This window comes from Brassica napus, unplaced genomic scaffold (assembly GCF_020379485.1).
Source record: "Brassica napus cultivar Da-Ae unplaced genomic scaffold, Da-Ae ScsIHWf_30;HRSCAF=58, whole genome shotgun sequence".
Classification (NCBI taxonomy): Eukaryota; Viridiplantae; Streptophyta; class Magnoliopsida; order Brassicales; family Brassicaceae; genus Brassica; species Brassica napus.
Genome location: NW_026016332.1, coordinates 24034 through 43799, shown reverse-complemented (window position 1 = coordinate 43799; position 19766 = coordinate 24034). Strand labels below are relative to the sequence as shown.

At 42.5% G+C, this 19766-nt stretch overlaps 3 protein-coding genes across 3 annotated transcripts; 2 read left to right on the top strand and 1 right to left on the bottom strand.

The window, feature by feature from the left end:
- The first annotated feature begins 5342 nt into the window (after window positions 1-5342).
- On the top strand, window positions 5343-6973 carry LOC106436175 (laccase-2-like). The gene is made up of 5 exons (XM_048774384.1): window positions 5343-5592; window positions 5697-5848; window positions 5951-6195; window positions 6286-6414; window positions 6497-6973. The coding sequence occupies exons 1-5, from the start codon at window positions 5488-5490 to the stop codon at window positions 6634-6636; spliced, it is 771 nt and encodes a 256-aa protein (XP_048630341.1). The 5' UTR covers window positions 5343-5487; the 3' UTR covers window positions 6637-6973.
- Window positions 6974-13546: 6573 nt separating this feature from the next.
- On the bottom strand, window positions 13547-17809 carry LOC125603211 (meiosis-specific protein ASY2-like). Its single transcript, XM_048774383.1, has 4 exons — window positions 16072-17809; window positions 15868-16002; window positions 14908-15794; window positions 13547-14834 (listed from the first exon to the last, which is right to left on the bottom strand). Exons 1-4 carry the CDS (start codon window positions 16874-16876, stop codon window positions 13737-13739), a joined length of 2925 nt encoding a protein of 974 aa, XP_048630340.1. The 5' UTR covers window positions 16877-17809; the 3' UTR covers window positions 13547-13736.
- On the top strand, window positions 17320-19043 carry LOC106432597 (laccase-2-like). Its single transcript, XM_048774382.1, has 3 exons — window positions 17320-17461; window positions 17817-18776; window positions 18913-19043. Exons 1-3 carry the CDS (start codon window positions 17320-17322, stop codon window positions 19041-19043), a joined length of 1233 nt encoding a protein of 410 aa, XP_048630339.1.
- Window positions 19044-19766: the final 723 nt, after the last annotated feature.

Sequence of the window (19766 nt, the reverse complement as noted above, 5' to 3'; positions counted from 1 at the left end):
AGAAAAAAATTTTTAGGGAATTAGATTGACCCATTTTGGTATATTTTAAAAGTGGCCTAGATAACTTTCAATTTTTTAAAAAAACATAAGCTCATTACTTTTTTTCTTAATACTACTATCATTGTTTTCAAACAAAAATATTTTTTTTTAAAAGACTGCAATCCATGTTTCCAAACACTCCAAATTTTTAAAAGTCTTATTCAAGTCTCCAAACACTCCAATTTTGTACTTGAGTTTTAATAAGATAGATGTATACTTTTCAGTAAGAATAAGTTTTTCTTTTGTCAAATATTGTATGAACCTAAATAACAGTGTCTCAAATTTCAAAATTGTAAAGAGGATGGGGAAGGGTGTACAACAATAATTCTTTAGTATAGAAGCAATAATGTAATTATTATCCAAGTATATAATTAAATATATATTTAAATACTGAAAAGTAAAAAAAAATTGTTTTTATAAATACTGAAAAGTAAAAAAAATATTGTTTACCTGAAATTCTGAATGGTCAAATGGTTTGCAACTCTATTTAATTCTCTATCTAATCCATCTGTCTCCAACTTCCCCCAACTTAAGCTCTAGAACATACTTCATCCAAACTTGTCTTTCATTGCTTAGATCTTCTTCTTCTCGTACATGTCTGCAGCAAACTGAAATAATAATAAAAAAACTGAACAATACAAAGATTGATGCTTGATTTTCTGTTTACCTGTGAATTCTAGAAATTTTGGTTTTAGTGGCTCGTAAAGCGGCTGAAAGCATCAATTGGATTGTGGCTCGTAAACATCAAAATTGAACACTTCAGAAAAATGGTTTTAGTGAAGCTTATAAAGAAATTTGTTGATGTTTGTGTGAAACGAAGAGCGCTTTGTAAAAAAAAATATGTTGATGAAATGATTTTAAAGTTCACTTGAATTAGGTGTAAGCAGTTTATGTGAAAAAGTGGTGATCGTGGCTTTGATTGAGAAAAGGTTAAACAGATACATTTTAACTTTTTTTCTCTTTTTTTCTAACTAATTCTAAACATTAACCGTAGACACATAATTTGAATTACATAAAAAAAAGAATTTAAATTATATAAAAGAGAAATTAAGTGGAGTCAGACTTTTTCATTTTATTTTATTTAAAAACAAATTCCATGTGTCGGTTTTTGATTCGCCAAGTGACTTGTGCTTTAGTATATAAGGGATGGGCTGAGGAAAATGATAAAAGCTTGGCTTGCTTGTTGGAGAACCGAGTATCATTCTCCATCGTCTAGGCTCTAGCCTCCGTGAACTGATTCTCCTCCTACTCGCCCCTGGCTAAGTGTTCCCCGTGACTAGGCATGCCGGTTTGGGTTATTTGATTTTTAGTTAGGTCAGTTTATGTTGTCCAAACAAAATTTGGTTCAGTTCAACATTCGGTTCGTTTGGTTAACGAAAAATCTATCGAAATTAACAATTTTTGTTTGTTTTGTTTTAGCTGTCGTTCTAAACAGCTAATCATTTATGTAGTTTTTCCTATTATTTAACATTCAACTAGAATAGAACATGATCCATGTGCGGCTAAGTTTCATTTTAAACATTTATTTTGTTCTAAAGATAGTTTGAGTTCGTATTTTTTATATTCTAGAAGGATCATAAGTTGTCATTGGGATCTGAAACGAATATAAGTTTTTTATATGAAGTGTAAGCCAGAAGTCGATACCAGCTCTAACTCTAAATGAGTCATCCTGAATTAATAATTTTAATCTCAATTTTCCATCTAGTTTTAAATGGTACGAGATCTTATATAAATATTTTATATAATGAAATTTAAATGATTTAGATGAACCCGTGTTTGATAGTTCAAAAATTAAAATATAACATGTAAAGTCCAAAATATGATTTTAATTTAATAGATTAAATATATTTTTATTTTTTTTTTTAAATTCTAACAAAATATTTTAAAATTTTATTTCCAAAAAGCAATTGATTTCAGTTTCAATTATCAGTAAAATATAATTAAAATATTTATGTGATTTTAATTTTAATTTTTAAATCAAAACTGAATTAATTTTAATTTTTAATTATATTTTAATAATAATCGAATATAAATTAATTAATTACAAAAAAATAAATTGCAAATAGATTTTTGAAGATTTTGTTATAATTTTATTAAGGATTGTTTATTTTTATTTCAAATAAAAGATTAAGATATTATATTTAAATTATATGTAATTTTATAAATTTTCTAAAGGATAGTCTAAATAAAAAATTACACATAAAAACAGTATAAGACTCTAATTTAATAGATTAGATGCACCCAGACTTTTTATCTTCTCAATTATCCTTCTAAACTAATAATTTGATTAATAGCTTTTTCAAATTAACCTAAATAGGTTCGTGGATTAGAATTAAGAGTCGAATTTAAATTTTAATCGGATTAAACCATTAGAAAAATTGTTTATACAAAATTTGATTATGTTAATTAAACGTAGTTAATTGTATTGATGTTAGTAAAAAGGTTATTTTTCAACTTTAGTATTGTAAATCCAGTTACAAAAAGAGTATAATGATTATTTTCTCTTCCAAAAGTTACAACATATTAAATTTATTCATTTGATTCAATGACAAAAAGTTATATAATTGTTATTGGATAATGTTACTGGCTAACAAATAAATTCGGTGAGATGAAACAGTAAAGGAGAATTTTTGAAGTTGGTAAACCTACAACTAACGATCTACATTATTATGTTCTTTCTTACTTTTCTAAACCCATGATTTTAATCATCATTATTTACCATGATAACTGAAACACGCAACTAAACGCTGTTTTGAACCAAAATACCATATGAAGAACATAGATATTAGATAATACGGAAGAGGCATCGATTTTACGAACTCGTAACGTCTCGGCCATATCCACAACCAATAATTCCCTGTGATTGGAGAGAACTTACAAGAAAACCATACATAAACCAAGTGTCGACTCTGTTTTATAGCAAAAACAGCAAGAGCTAACCAGTGCAGTTTAAACCACTAACAATGCTAGTCAATTTTGTAATATCCTCTTTCAAGTTGAACTGAACCCTAATGCTGCTTAGTCTGCAACTCTTCTTGTAATTGAGATTTTAATCTCTGTTGCTTAAAACTTTTAAGATTTAGCTCCAATTTGAAACTTACTTCTTACAACCACTTTTTACTAAACTTGGTATTTAAAATTTCGATGAGATAAAAAAAAAATTCGATGAGATCTTAGCAAAAAAAGAGGTAAGAGTGTGACTATAAATTTGAAAATTTCCACAATCAAATGGAAGGACAGAACGCAGAAAAAATTATCGAATGAGTTACGTGTAGTGTGTTGACACAATAAGTCAAACCTATTGTTTTATGTAATCAAACCTACAAAAATCGTTTATGCAGATTGCGTAACATGGATACTAATAGTCTCATCACTTAACTCATTGATCAACCCACGGGAAGGTTGTCTGTTTTGGCAGTATTAGGGATGTAGTATGGTGAAATCTAATTCTGGATCCCTGGTTGGATCTGGAAAACATTGAGAAGGTTATGTTTTATTTACACGGTTATAAATGGTGTTTAAACTTATTCAACTATATTCATTTTCAATGTTTTTTATAGGTAGAAGTTAAAAACGAAACCCATTAAAAAATTTGGTCTCACTTATTTGTTCTCTACTCTTTTCCTGCTTAAGAACAAGACACCAATCTTAACTTACAGTTAAAAGATTCCTAATTAAATCCAAAGATTCCATGCTGTCAAATGAGATAAAAGAAAATGTAGTGTCTCATTTAACCAAAATTAAACATTGGATGCAACATCTTAATTGTAGTTACCAAATATCTAGAAAAAGTAGATGAGGCAGATAAAGGTAGAATATAAGGCCAAGTGAAGATTATTCCAACAATCGTTGTCTTATGTTGCTTGAAAGGAATGGATGAATTGGGTGAAGTGTCAAAGAGAGAGTCTTCCAGGAGACTGTGAAGATCCTCCTTAAGCTTAGAACCACTCAACACTCTCTTTTTTGTTGGAACATGTGTTTTCAAACAACCAACCGGCAACGTCCCATGTACTTACTGTTATATTCCATGTTTACTATAATTAATTAGTCTACTCATTACATTATTTAGTATCCTTAACTTGGTCTAACCACACATATATATATGATTATATTTCTTATCAAGTTTTCATATCTCGAAAAGCAAAAACGAAAAAGTTAGTCTTTTAGATTTATAAGTTCCTAAATTAAAATTTGATATGAAGTGTTGTATTTTTGAATTGCTATTTTGTATGAAATTAATAATCTTATTTATATTATTTTAGACTATGTTTTAGTGAGTTTTTGTATCCTATAAGCAATATTCATTGCAGAAGTTTTTTTTTAGTCATCTTCATTGTAGAATTTTATTAAGGCAATAAGTAAAGTACTGTTTGATCGTTAATTAGTGAGGCACGGGTATTCACTGATCAGAAGAGGGAGCGTAAGGTACAGACCAGACCCACATTAGTACCTCCAGGATGATGGTGTTTTATAAATGGTCCGTGGAAAGATAAGGAACTATTTTTGGGATAAGGATGGTATAGTATCTTACCGGGCTTTGATGGTTTATTAGGAGCAAGGAATGTAACGGCATGTATTTCACCTCTTCATTCGGAGATGGAGGCTTTGATTTGGGCAATGGAATGTATAAAGAATTTACGATAGTCTCAGGTTACATTTGCAACGGACTACTCTCAATTGGTGAAGATGGTTTCGAAACCAGAAGAATGACCAGCATTTGAAAGCTATCTGGAAGATATCAAGCTTTTACGATTAAGTTTTCTCAACTCATACATCGTTCATGTACCTCGGATGGAGAACCTACGGGCAGATAGCTTAGCACGCAGTGTTAGGAAACAACCATCTTTCGTCGTTCATATGGATACGAAGTTACCGATTTGGTTTACAAAGTCAATATGAGTTTGTGAATGTCTTGCTGTCAAAAAAAAAATATATAAAAAAATAGGAATAGTTTTGAATTTACTAGTTTTGATAAATATACATTCTAGTAAATACCAAAACATGAGTTCTTTAGAAAGATAATTGATATTTAGCTAATATCTCGATTATCTGTTTGTATCTTTTTTATTAAAGATAAAATTATCATTTTGTTGGTACACAAATTTAGATGTAGAGCTATGGTTACCATTGTTTATGCACTCAATTAGTTAACTTAGAATTCACTCGGACCGTCAACAATTGGACCAACTATAACATCAACACTAAATCATCTCATTCATCACTTATCCTAATAAATCACAAATATATTTTGTTCCTTGCTTTTGTTACCAACCACTACCTTACCATTCGCCTCTTTCCTTATATAAAAACAACATTCGACTTCTATTTACACACACACCACTTAAGAGCTTCACCAGAAAACGATATAACAAGAAAATCATACTTCTTACATAAATGTTCTGAAATTTAAAAACAGATTTTCCTTCAATATTCAAATAAATAGTATACATGGCTATGTGGGGTTTGCATTATCTTCTTGTGGCATTTCTGATCACCATAACTTACGGCATCAACGCAGAATCTGCAGGAATCACGCGACACTACACCTTCCATGTAATAATAAATTAGTCTCAGTTTGAGTCCATATATATTAGTTAAAGTCTTTGTTTTTTATATATGATATGTTTTAGTCGCTTACTCCAATTCCCCTCTGGCAGATTCAACTTAAAAACATCACACGATTATGCAAGACAAAATCAATTGTAGCAGTCAACGGAAAATTTCCAGGACCGAAGGTTACTGCAAGAGAAGGAGATAATCTCCAGATAAAAGTTGTTAATCATGTATCCAATAACATTTCCATACACTGGTAAATTATTAGTTGCTTTTAGTCTTACAATGATAATAAAATTTTAAACTCTTGTTTAATTTTCTTTAAGCCTCAATAAATAAATGAATGTATAAAATGTAGGCATGGGATCCGGCAGCTAAGGAGCGGATGGGCGGATGGACCGTCGTATGTGACACAATGTCCAATTCAGACGGGACAAAGTTATGTTTACAACTTCACGATTATTGGACAAAGAGGAACCTTGTGGTGGCATGCACACATTCAATGGATGAGAGCCACCGTGTACGGACCATTGATCATTCTCCCAAAACTCTATCAACATTATCCTTTTCCCAAACCCTACAAACAAGTCCCTATTATCTTTGGTAAATTATCTTCTGAACACATAAATTTTATATATGTCCCACAAGATTAGCGTTCTGTTTAAGGGATTGATGTATTTAATCTGAGTATAGGTGAGTGGTTTAATGCTGATCCTCAAGCAGTTGTACAACAAGCTCTTCAGACTGGTGCAGGTCCAAATGCGTCAGATGCTCATACTTTTAATGGGTTACCAGGCCCATTATATAATTGCTCCACAAAAGGTAATTATCATATTTCTTCTTGTTGTCTAAAACTAGAAACTGATTTAGTTTTGCAACGATTAAATATATCTATTTTTTTCAGACACATACAAGTTGGTTGTTGTTGGGGATGGATTTAACCCATCCACAAAGCCCATCGAACAAAGGGCCCAGTCCAGCAAACCGAGTCGACATCGGCGCAGAAGCCGATTCTCGAGAGATCGACTCGACAGGGAGCGCTGATAGTCGAAGCAGAGAGCAAGCGGAGCGAGGTTGATCGACTCAACGGCTCAGCGAGCATCTCATAATCAGGCCCGAAAGGCCGACAAAGCCCAATTAGTAAAAAGAGTTTAGGTTAAGGTAATCGAACAGAGTATAAAAGGAGAGGAAAGCAAAGGAGAAAGGCATCGACACTTAGCTACACAAACTTAGCGGCGAGATTAGGGTTTATCATCCGTACAATCATCTCTCTGCTATTTGTACTTTTCCGGTTTAAGCTCTCACGAGCTCCGGCTTGCTTTTACTTTCTCCACCTTTGTAACATCATCTCGAAATCTAATAAACGCCTCTGTTCGACCCATTTCTAGTATTGTTTACTTCTTCTGAGACCAAACTCACCTTAAACAATTGGCGCCCACCGTGGGGCAGGACAGACCCAGCGTTTCTAGACCGATATGACCACCGGAGGTACGAACCCTGATACCTCAGGAGAGGAGCCGGCACTCACGCCTCCTCCGCCTCCTCCCCTCCTCTCGTCGGAATTCATGAGTTCAGTCATAGCCCGACTTGCTCATCAAGAAGAAGTTCAGAAGACGACGAATGATCAGCTCGCCGCCATTGTCGCTGCTCTTAGCGCCTCCACCGGCAACTCACAACCGCTCCGTCGTTACCTCTTCAATACAAACCCTCCTACTCCGGCAGAAGGACGAACGACGAACCCAGTCGATCCCACTCTTCAACTCGCGGAAACCCTAGCCGCCGATGCTTCTCCTGCAGCGTCAGACCCATCAACTATCCGAGAAATCGCTGAGCTCAAACTAAATTTCCAACAAATGAGCTCGAGGATCCACCAAGCAACGAGCGCAGTACCCGAGATTGACAGTGTCATCGCATCAACATCGCGTACTCCTTTCACCGAGGAACTGACGGAGGTCAAACTCCGAAAGATGGACAAGTTGCGTCTTCCGGAATACAAACCAGGAGGAGATCCCGTCGAGCACTTGACGGCTTTTAATATTGCGGTAGCGAGGGCCAGACTCGCCCCCGATGAAAGAGACGCGGGATACTGCCAACTTTTCATTGAAACACTCAACGAGCAAGCCTTAACCTGGTTCTCGGGACTCGAAGAGAATTCAATTAGAAGCTTCAAAGAGCTCTCCTCGGCTTTTCTCAAGACTTATATCATGTTCACCAAGCGTGAAGCAACGGCGTCGACTCTCTGGAACCTCAAGCAAACGAAGGATCAGAATCTTCGCGATTACATGGAACGTTTTAAGTCGGTCGTGTCAAGAATCAATATCCCAGACCACATCGCCGTCGATGCCTTGAGGAACAATCTCCTTGTGGAATGTAAGTTCCGAGAAGATCTTTATCGATGCACCGCCACGACGTTGCAAGATGCCGTTGCTCGTTCTCACAACTTCATTCGTATGGAAGAAGACACTAAAGCCATCATGAGCAAGCACAACTCGGCGAAGCAATCAGCGCCTAAAAATGCCGTCACAGCTCACGTCGAACCTCGTCAGCATGCTCAAAGCGACAAAAATAACCGTAAGAGCGGTCTCCTTTACGTCGTCGACGAAAACGGGAAGAAGTGGAACACCTTTCATCGGGAAACCGATCCTCCAAGCGAATCCCCTCGAGCAACAGCGCCAGCCACGGTCGCCCAGGTCGATTCGGCAGCGGGATCTTCCCGGACCCCACCAGGGCTTACTAAATCGTGTAAACTCCACGGTGTAAAAGGTCACGACACTTCGGAGTGCAAAACACTTTTTGCGCAATTCCTCTCCTCACTCGAAAGCGGTGAAATTAAGATTCCTCCTCCGAAGCCAAAAAGCGAGAACAGTTGGAGCAGAAACAAGGACAGGAAAAATCAGCGAAAAAATCAAGCAAAACCGCGTCAAGACGACCAAAAACCAAAGGTCGCCGAGCAAATCCCACATCAAGACGATGACGGTGACGCCTCGGCTGACGAGGATCCGCCGGCAGCCAGACAAAGGATTGAAGTCATTCGAGCCCAACCGGAGTCCTCATCAGACGAAGAGAGCGATCTCGAGGAAGCCCTCGACCCGTTGGACTTACGTGTACTCCTCAAACGAAAGACCACGCCAACGACTGACAAGACTCTCGGATCATCCGACCTCCGAGTCGAGCTCAATGCTAAAAGAGCTAAGCATTCGCCGAGCCCAGGATCCTCATTGGCAACTACGGAAGGCAATCCTATCGTCGATCTACGAGATCAGCTTAACGCGCGAGTCGGTGATTTGCGTGCAAAACTGGACCACAAAAAGGCCGGGTCGCCGAAAGAAAGCGAAGACCTCCGAGCTCTTCTCACCAGGAAGCAATCAAGTGTCAGGCCGCGGATCAACGTGATTATGGGAGGATCTCCACCTTGCGGAGACTCCGTACGAGCAGTCAAAGATCACCGACGAATGGTGGACACCTCGCAGCGCTGGCCGCAGAAGTTCCCAACTGATCTCCCAATCTCCTTCTCAACTGGAGACCTTGTCGGAGTAACTTTCCCTCACAACGATCCTCTCCTCGTCGTTTTAGCCATCGATAAGTACGACGTCACCAAAGTGCTGATCGATACTGGTAGCTCGGTCGATATCATTTTTCGCGAAACTCTCGAAAAAATGGGAATCGACTTAAAAGACGTGAAACCGTCATCCAGGACTCTCACCGGCTTTAATGGTTCTTCCGAAGTAATCATGGGAACTATCCGTCTCTCGGTACAAGCAGAGGGAGTAGCACGGATGGTCAAGTTCTCGGTAGTCAGCACCAAGGCTCCCTACCACGTGATACTAGGCACTCCATGGTTGTACTCCATGCGTGCAATCGCATCCACGTACCATCAGTGCGTCAAATTCCCGGGAATGGATGGCACGACTAAAACAGTGAGAGGAGATCAACGGGCCGCGCGAGATCTCTTAATCGCTACGGTCAAACTGCAGCGATCTCAGTCACTAGTCAACTCGATCTCACCTCCTATCAGCAAGATCTGCCCACAAAAGGAAGAGGTGCTCGAAGTCCCAGTCGACGAATCGGATCCAAGTAAAGTGCTACGAGTAGGCGCTTATCTGTCGGACGAAATGCAACGTGATATCACGGATTTCCTGAAGCAAAACTTGTCTACCTTTGCCTGGTCGATGACTGACATGCAGGGAATCGACCAGTCCATCACGACTCACGAGCTAAACGTAGACCCAAATATTAAGCCCATCCGACAGAAGAGACGAAAGTTGGGTCCCGAAAGATCCAAAGCAGTTGTCGAGGAAGTCGAGCGCTTACTAAGCGCGGGCTCAATAGCAGAAGTTCGTTACCCGGAATGGCTCGCTAACCCAGTGGTTGTCAAGAAGAAAAACGGCAAGTGGCGCATGTGCGTCGATTTTACTGACCTCAACAAAGCCTGCCCAAAAGACAGCTACCCACTTCCGAACATCGACAGACTGGTCGAGTCAACTGCTGGCAATGAAATGCTCACGTTTATGGACGCTTTCTCGGGATACAACCAGATCATGATGCATCCCGACGATCGAGAGAAGACGTCGTTCATAACTGATCGAGGAACTTACTGCTACAAAGTAATGCCCTTCGGGCTGAAGAATGCCGGTGCGACGTACCAGCGACTTGTCAACCGCATGTTCGCTAAACAGCTCGGTACAACGATGGAAGTCTACATCGATGACATGCTCGTCAAATCAGTCCGAGCAAATGACCACCTGGCACACTTAAGGGAGTGTTTCGACATCCTAAACGCTTACAAGATGAAGCTAAACCCGGCCAAATGCACTTTCGGGGTATCGTCCGGAGAATTCCTTGGCTACATAGTGACGCAGCGGGGAATCGAAGCAAACCCGAAGCAAATATCAGCTGTCCTTGATCTCCCCAGTCCGAGAAATTGCCGAGAAGTCCAACGACTAACAGGCCGAATCGCAGCGCTTAATCGTTTCATCTCCCGATCCACCGATAAATGCCTCCCATTCTACGATCTCCTCCGAGGAAACAAGAAATTCATTTGGGACGATAAATGTGAGGAGGCTTTTAGTCAGCTCAAACATTACCTGACGACGCCCCCTATCCTGGCAAAGCCGGACATAGGCGACGTTTTATCTCTCTACATTGCGGTCTCATCCGCCGCAGTCAGCAGCGTGTTAATCAAGGAGGACCGAGGAGAACAACGACCTGTTTTCTACATGAGCAGGAGGATGACCGGACCAGAAACCCGGTACCCGACACTTGAAAAGATGGCCCTGGCCGTCGTCGAATCAGCGAGGAAACTCCGCCCATATTTCCAGTCACATTCGGTAGAAGTTCTCACCGACCAGCCGCTCAGAACTGTCCTGCAAAACACGAACAGAGCCGGCCGTCTTACCAAATGGGCGATCGAACTCGGAGAGCTCGACATCACCTATAAGTGCAGAACCGCTGCTAAGGCCCAAGTCCTCGCCGATTTTCTCGTGGAGCTATCTCCGGAACTCGCTCAAGATTTGGAAACCTCGGATTCAACATGGATCCTGCATGTCGACGGTTCCTCGACAAACAAAGGCTCTGGAGCAGGAGTTCAGCTTCAATCCCCATCGGGAGAGCTCATTCGACAGTCGTTCAGCTTCGGTTTCCCAGCATCAAACAACGAAGCAGAGTATGAGTCACTCATCGCAGGCCTTCGCCTCGCCAAAGCAGTCAAGGCTAAGCGACTCAGTGCATATTGCGACTCACAGCTCGTCGCCAGTCAGTTCAGCGGTGATTACGATGCGCGCAACGATAGAATGGATGCTTATCTCCGAGTTGTACAAGCATTGGCTAAAGAGTTCGAATTCTTCGAGCTCACCAAGGTTCCTCGTGGAGAAAATGTCTGTGCGGATGCGCTAGCAGCACTCGGAAGCAAGCTACGCGATCAAGTCAAAAGGACTATTCCAATTCACCGAATCGAGAAACCAAGCATCGACATCTCAACGGAGTCAGCTAACTTCGTCACCACAGAACTCGAAACAACGCCCTTATCTGAGACCAACGACGACTCCGAGATGACAGACCAAGATCAGACCAAGATCCGACCTCTGAATTCATCCAATATCTCACCGCGGGCACACTTCCAACGGATAAATGGGCCGCAAGACGATTAAAGAGGCGCAGCGCGCATTACGTCGTCATGGAAGAAGAACTCCACCGAGTAACGGCTAACAAGGTCCTCCTGAAATGCATTTTCGCCGAGCAAACACATTTAGTAATGGCAGAAACCCACGAAGGAGCGGGAGGAAACCACTCTGGAGGTCGATCATTAGCCTTGAAAATTCGGAACTTGGGATTTTTCTGGCCAACTATGAATACCGATTGCGAAGCATATGCCCGGCGATGCGACAAATGCCAACGACACGCTCCGAGTATCCACAGTCCAACCGAGCTACTGCGAACTTCCGCAGCACCTTACCCATTCATGCGATGGGGGATGGATATCATCGGACCAATGCCGAATTCTCGCCAACGTCGCTTCGTGCTGGTATTAACCGACTATTTCACCAAATGGATCGAAGCAGAAGCCTTCGCGCAGGTTACAGAGAAGGAAGTTCGTGGCTTTGTCTGGAAGAACATCATCTGTCGCCACGGACTACCATACGAGATCGTGACAGACAACGGATCACAGTTTATGGCCGGAAGTTTTAAAGATTTCTGCAACAAATGGAACATCCGACTAAGCCCTTCGACGCCAAGATATCCTCAAGGAAACGGACAAGCAGAATCCTCGAACAAGATTATCATCGACGGAATCAAGAAGCGCCTTGACCTCAAAAAGGGACATTGGGCCGATGAACTTGACGGCGTGCTCTGGTCGCACCGGACAACCCCCCGAGGAGCGACAAAATCTACTCCTTTTTCACTCGCTTACGGGATGGAGGCAATGGCTCCAGCCGAGGTCAATGTAACAAGTCTCCGCAGGTCCAAGATGCCCCAGCATGTCGAGCTTAATCAAGAGATGCTGCTAGATGCCCTAGATGGGCTAGAGGAGAAGCGCGACCAAGCCTTACTTCGAATCCAAAACTACCAAAACCAAATCGAGAGTTACTACAACAAAAAGGTCCGATCGCGTCCTCTCGATCTCGGCGATCTGGTTATGAGAAAAGTCTTTGAGAACACCAAGGAACCCAATGCTGGAAAACTCGGCGCAAATTGGGAAGGACCGTATAAGATCACTCGAGTCGTCAAACCAGGAGTATATCGACTCGAAACTTCCCGCGGAGCAGCAGTTCCACGAGCTTGGAACTCCATGCATCTTCGTCGCTTCTACTCGTAAAACGAGTACCCTTTCGGAACGAGTAAAATGATCTACATCACCGTTTTACTCGCAAAAAAAAAAAAAAAAAAAAAAAAAAAAAAAAAAAAAACCGAGTAGATGCACCCTACGGTCACTTCTACTCGATGATGAACTCCAAGTAAATGACTACCAAGTTACTTTTACTTGGACCAAAATGAACTACGAAAGGCTTGATCCTCCCCGGAGGTACGTAGGCATCCCCTCTACGGGGTCCAGCCCCAACCTAACAAAAAATACATCTCGTCTCACTCCCTCGAGTAAACAATGACGAGAGCCAAATGATGCTAGCCCCTTAACTCGAAAGCGGCGCACGAGCACTCATCCCACTTAGTCGACGATATCCTGATCAAATATCGAACGAAGGGAAAAACAGAGTTCCGCGTCACCGATGCTCAAGGCATTGACCGACTCACGAGCGAAATTTCTGGATCTTACTGCAAATCGAAGAATAATGAGTTGGCCGACCAAATTCCTCTCGGTTACCGCGGGGCATCCAGATACCTTTTCCTCGGAAACTCGTTAAAAGTCCAAACATTTAAAACTCGTTAAAACTTAGTTACGGACAAGGCAAACGGGAACGACTTAACGAGAAACGAGTTACGATTCGAAGCAAAGCAAACATTTGATAAAAGCCTTTAAAAAAAAAGGGGAAAAACATCCCGAGTATCGAACAACAAGACCCATATGGGCCAACGGTACATAAAGGTTCAAAGGTCTCAACGAGACCAAAGCACAACATAAGGAGAAAAAGTCTACTAAAAAGCAAACTGCGAAATTACAACAGGAAGAGAAGGTCCTCGACCAGATAGCCCTATTCGTCACCAGCGGGAAGGTTCTTGCCACCATCACCGTCTTTTTCTCCGGGACCCGAGATGCGACCAAATTTGGCTGGGGCTGGAGCAGTCGCGTCCGCAATAGGCATCCCCGCGGGATCATCGTCACCCTTCTCCGGGTCTTCCGACGAGGAAGCAGATGAGCTGGCATTCTTCGACGCCTTAGCGGGGGAATCTGTTAGCACAATGGTCGGCACTGCCCCGTCCTTGTGAACAACCGCTCCCGCCGATGTCTGCTTCGCGAGATCAGCATCTTGATCGGTGGGTTGGTTGGAAGATACAGCAGTTTGAGCGGGCTTCTCCACCGGATCTTCAGGACGAAGAGGAGTACGCAGAGCAATAGCGGCCTCCGAATCGATCAGATTAATATTCGACCCAAACGGGTCAAGCTGACGCCAAATTTCCTCGATCAAAAATCGAGACTCCAACACTAGCGGAGAAAGGCAAAGATCTTCCGCCGGAATCTCCTTTACCTCCAAACGCTCTGCTTCTTCCTCGTAGTGCTTCTCTTGCCCGATGAAGAAGTCGATGGTTTCCTGCGGGATCTCAACACCAGAGGCCTTGATTTGCTCGAGACATTTCCTCGTCCCGAAGGCTTGACTATAGAGACACCGAGCATCGTCGTATTTGTCCCTTTTGTCTTCACGAAGGGAAATCCTGTGAAAGCGTTTCTCGGCTTTAGCGATCATGGCAATCAGCACGCGAACCCTCTCGTGCGTGACCTCGTATTTACGAGATTTCCGAAGCCTGTCCATCTCCTCGGAATGCCTTAGCAATTCCGCAGCCATTTTTGCCTCTAGATCAGCCTTTTCCTTCCGCTGCTTATCCACCACGAACTCGAGATTGTTCATCGCCTCCTTACACATCTGCAGTTCAGCCGCATCAGACGTTCGCGTCTCGTCAAACGCTTTCCTGAGAGATTTCTCCCGAGCAATGGCTTCAGCCTTTTCCCGCGAAGACACCCGAAGAGCCTCCTCCGCTTTCTTCTTGGCTTCTTCGCTCTCACGGATCTGCTCTCTGGCCCGCCTAAGGGCTGTGTCATACTTCCCGACCAGAACATTCCAGTCGCCGTGGCTCTGATCAAAACACCAAAAGACTTAGCCAAAATAATTTAAGGTTCGGAAAAGAAGGGAACGAACAACCGCTTACCTTTACAGACGAGCAAGAGGCGTGCTCATACTCATCTTTGAAGATGAGATCTCCCACTGAAGGGAGTTGATCGGGACCGCCTTTGACCAACCGTAACAGGCGAGCACAATCTTCCGGGTAGCAAGCCAGCGGAAGCTCACGGTTAAACTCGAATCTGAACTCATCTGCCGGGGTTTCCTTAGGGCGACCGGATACTCGGGTCTCAGATCCCTCCGTGACATGAGCAGGGGACTCATTCCTCGAGCGGTCCCGCTGTCCTCCCAAAGTCGATATTCCCCTCGGAACCTCAGTAGAAGGTAGATCACCGGCCAAGGTTCCACGGGATACCTCCTCGGTGACTCGACTCTCCCGTCTCCGTCGGCGGAGGGCGATAGTCTCATTCTCATCATCCTCCGAGGTCCCAACCTCAGGGATAGCTTCAGGAACTAGAGCCTGAAGTTCCTCTTCGCAGACCGAGGATGAGCGGGGCATAGCCAATTCTTTCTTCTTCATCTTTTTCTTCTTAGGAGCGTCCTCGGCGGGCAAATCTCCGGCTTTCCGTTTCTTCCCCCCTTTTTTAGAGGAACCGTCTGCCCCAGTTTGCCCGGGCTCAGAAGATTCCTTCGGATCCTCGGCCTTTTTCTTGCTTTTCTTCGAGGAGCCACCAGTACGCGTTTGCTCAGCAGCAATTGGGGTCGCCTCTACCGCTTCCAACCCCGAAGGGCCAACCCTGCTCCCAGAAGCGCCTCGCTTGGCGCCTATCTTTTCAGCCACAATAAGGCTAAGGTCGGGCAATTGCTTCATTGTCTTGGCTCGGTTGATCTCTTTCTGCTCAGCTTGAGTAAAGAGGGATAGTCTCTTCGAAGTCGATTGATTGACGAGGGGAAGCAAGTTTGAGATCCAACGTTCTGCAAAGAAAAATTCTTAATACACGCTATTCACTTGCTAGGAAAAGCAGAAGGAAAACCAAAGAAAACTCACGACTAGCAATTTGATCTATGGATCTTTGAATTCTCTCCCGAGTAAAGTCCTCCCAGTGATCTTGCTTCTGCAGCGCAACGATCCGAGCACTCTCCTTCCAATCCTCGGGATAAGTGGCGAGATTCGGATGACCAACTACAAAAGGAAAAGAGACGCGTTAGACGAGCACATGCTACAATTGTCACATAAGATACTGCGCAGTACCCATCTCTGCATTCCAGAGAACGCGATAACCAGACTTCGGAGGCTCCTCGAACGCTGATCTGTTCGACTTCACATAAAAATACGAACGCTGCCAGTCTGAGGTTTTGGTCGGGTACCCCGTGACCACGTTATAATTTGGGCGCATCCTCGTCGAGACGAGCCCATCATCGGAAATTGAGACTGAAGTCAACTCCTCAAACGACCTCACACTCATCGATGTCCCTGCCTCAGCCGCGATCACCGATAGAACGACCATTAACCGAAGAAAACCGTTCATCAACTGGCTTAAGGCGACTCCTCTGCGAAACGCGTAAGCCGTGACAATTCGGGGAATTGGAAACCACAACTTCGTGTCGCTCCGAAAATACGATTCGTAAATGCATTGATATCCCTTCGGAGGCGACCAAGGCCTCTGATCCCGTTTTGGAACGATGAACGAAACCCCATGTGCATTGAGATCTCGGAGGAGAGCTTCCACCGACTCCACGGTAGACTTCGTCCTCTCGACGTTGGACCAATTTTGTCCATCGACGACCGAAGGTCGAATTCTCCAAACCTCCAGGGGGCTCTCCTCAGCAAAGATGTTCCCAGGGTAGTAGCTGATCGGGACAATCGAGGCGTCGACCGCTTCTTGACCGTCGTCGTCACCCCGGAACTGTTCTCTCGCTTCCGAGACCAAGAGACGCTGCGATAAATCCATATTCCCCGTATCCATCATCGCTTCGTGATGGATATCGCCGGAGTCCCGAGAAGAGACCGCCCCCTTTCCCTTTTGTTCTCGCGTCAAACGATGAGATGACGACATCTCGGATACTCGCAGATCTAAAAACAGAGATAAAGAGAGAGAAAGGAGCGTAGAGAGAGAAAGTACCTTTAGCGCTGCGGAGGAAAATGAAAAGAAGTGGAGAGGGGGTCGCTATTTATAGAGAGAGATAAGCGCGGGGATCAAAGCGTCATCATTACGCCTAATAAGGCCTAAGTGGGCCTAAACCCAATTAGGCGCGTGATCAACAGATGCGCCGGTCCGTATTCTCGACCCGTAAGCGTTTATCTCACGATCGCAACGCGTGAGAAACGGACGCATCAATCCATTCCCTCGATCGAGGAGTATCAATTGAACGGATTGACTCCCCAACGACCTGTCATTTGCTCGGATTGAACCTTTTGTTCTCCGAACCACAGGCACCAAATTCATCAAAGATCGATTGCTCGACCATCAATGAACTGGGGGGGGACTTACTGTTGGGGATGGATTTAACCCATCCACAAAGCCCATCGAACAAAGGGCCCAGTCCAGCAAACCGAGTCGACATCGGCGCAGAAGCCGATTCTCGAGAGATCGACTCGACAGGGAGCGCTGATAGTCGAAGCAGAGAGCAAGCGGAGCGAGGTTGATCGACTCAACGGCTCAGCGAGCATCTCATAATCAGGCCCGAAAGGCCGACAAAGCCCAATTAGTAAAAAGAGTTTAGGTTAAGGTAATCGAACAGAGTATAAAAGGAGAGGAAAGCAAAGGAGAAAGGCATCGACACTTAGCTACACAAACTTAGCGGCGAGATTAGGGTTTATCATCCGTACAATCATCTCTCTGCTATTTGTACTTTTCCGGTTTAAGCTCTCACGAGCTCCGGCTTGCTTTTACTTTCTCCACCTTTGTAACATCATCTCGAAATCTAATAAACGCCTCTGTTCGACCCATTTCTAGTATTGTTTACTTCTTCTGAGACCAAACTCACCTTAAACAGTTGTGAAACCTGGAAAGACATATCTACTACGACTGATCAATGCTGCACTCGATGATGAACTCTTCTTTACCATAGCCAATCACACATTGACAGTGGTCGAAGCTGACGCTAGCTACGTTAAACCATTCCAAACCAACATTGTTCTTCTCGGTCCGGGACAAACCACCAACGTTCTACTCAAAACCAAACCTATTTACCCAAATGCAACCTTCTACATGCTAGCAAGACCTTACTTCACGGGCCAAGGAACAATCGATAATACAACCGTCGCAGGGATTCTCAAATACCATCACAAACCTACTTCAAACCATTTTAACTCTTCTAAAAACCTTCCTGTTATTAATCCTTCTCTACCTCCTATCAACAGTACGAGCTATGCAGCGAACTTTACAAAAATGTTTAGAAGTTTGGCAAATTCTAGATTCCCGGCAAACGTTCCAAAAATCGTGGATAAGAAGTTTTTCTTTACGGTCGGTTTAGGAACCAACCCTTGTCCTAAAAACCAGACCTGTCAAGGACCAACTAATACCACAAAATTTGCAGCAGCTATCAACAATGTGACTTTCATCTTACCAAACACTACTTCTTTATTACAATCATACTTCTCTGGCATGTCTAAGAAAGTTTTCACAACCAATTTCCCAAGTGCCCCTGTTTTCCCATTTAATTACACGGGCGTGCCACCAAACAACACAATGGTCTCAGGAGGGACCAAAGTCGTGGTCTTGAAGTACAACACAACTGTCGAATTGGTCTTGCAGGGCACTAGCATCTTGGGAATCGAGGCACACCCTATTCATCTTCATGGCTACAACTTTTATGTGGTAGGTCAAGGCTTCGGTAATTTTGACCCGACCCGTGACCCAAAACAGTATAACCTAGTTGACCCGGTTGAACGAAACACTATTAATGTCCCTTCCGGTGGTTGGGTTGCCATCCGATTCCTCGCTGATAACCCTGGTATTGGTTTAAGTTTTTTTTTTTAAATGCGTGTTACAAGTTGCAACACATATTATGCGGTTTTGAATATGACTGTGATAATTTTAATGTTTATTAAAACTGTCGTTTCTTAATAGTTTTTGTTTGATGGTGTCAGGTGTGTGGTTTATGCATTGCCACATTGAGATTCATTTGAGTTGGGGTTTGACCATGGCTTGGGTGGTTCTGGATGGAGACCTTCCAAACCAGAAGCTCCCTCCTCCTCCCTCGGATTTCCCTACATGTTGACTCTGACCAATCCAACGCCTATACCGTTGCCACATCACTTTTCCCTTTGTCGATTGATATTTCTTTAAATTGTGCAATATATGTTTTTGTTTTCATTTTATTTTTGTGTGTTTTTGATTCACCACCTGAGAATTCTGAGTTTTTATTTTATTTTTTTTCTCTATTTTTATTGTAAAAAGATCAGTGAACTGAAGAGCTTTGTTCGCGGTAATAATTTCTTGGTACATTATTTTGACGCAAATAAGTAATTATTATAATCAACGAAAAAAACCCACTGGCAAAAACTCCGCAATGCTCTTTATCGTGACTAGAGAATTTTTCCGCGCTTCGCGCGGATTGTGTCTTATAAATTTATTTTATTTATAGTATTATTTGTCAGTTTTTTTCTTTTATATTAACTTCTTGTTTTTCTAATGTTAGTTTTTCTTAATTTAAATTTATATGTTGATAATTTTTTGTTTTTTTTGTCGTAGATGGAGAATTATATTTTTTATTGATGGTTTTTTGTATGTGACAGTGACATAAACTTTTTGAAATTTTAAAATAATGTTATATATAGTACGATTAACACATTAAAGAACAGAAACATATTCAGACACATTTTACACAGCTTTTATATGCATAATTTTAAACATTATATATGTATATATTATAAGTTTGAAACATGTAAATGCTTTCTAAAAGTAAATACTTGTTCAGAGTTTACATAACTTATCGAAAATT

Excerpts from the sequence above, each read along its gene's own strand:
- LOC106436175 (XM_048774384.1), top strand. The coding sequence starts at position 5,488 with ATGGCTATGTGGGGTTTGCATTATCTTCTTGTGGCATTTCTGATCACC. Across the intron at positions 5,593-5,696 it reads CGCGACACTACACCTTCCAT|ATTCAACTTAAAAACATCAC; the intron begins GTAATAATAAAT and ends CCCCTCTGGCAG. Across the intron at positions 5,849-5,950 it reads AATAACATTTCCATACACTG|GCATGGGATCCGGCAGCTAA; the intron begins GTAAATTATTAG and ends TATAAAATGTAG.
- LOC125603211 (XM_048774383.1), bottom strand. The coding sequence starts at position 16,876 with ATGTCGTCATCTCATCGTTTGACGCGAGAACAAAAGGGAAAGGGGGCG. Across the intron at positions 15,795-15,867 it reads CATAGATCAAATTGCTAGTC|AACGTTGGATCTCAAACTTG; the intron begins GTGAGTTTTCTT and ends TTTTCTTTGCAG. Across the intron at positions 14,835-14,907 it reads CCTCTTGCTCGTCTGTAAAG|AGCCACGGCGACTGGAATGT; the intron begins GTAAGCGGTTGT and ends TGTTTTGATCAG.
- LOC106432597 (XM_048774382.1), top strand. The coding sequence starts at position 17,320 with ATGGATTTAACCCATCCACAAAGCCCATCGAACAAAGGGCCCAGTCCA. Across the intron at positions 17,462-17,816 it reads CAGAGAGCAAGCGGAGCGAG|TTGTGAAACCTGGAAAGACA; the intron begins GTTGATCGACTC and ends CACCTTAAACAG. Across the intron at positions 18,777-18,912 it reads ATTCCTCGCTGATAACCCTG|GTGTGTGGTTTATGCATTGC; the intron begins GTATTGGTTTAA and ends TGATGGTGTCAG.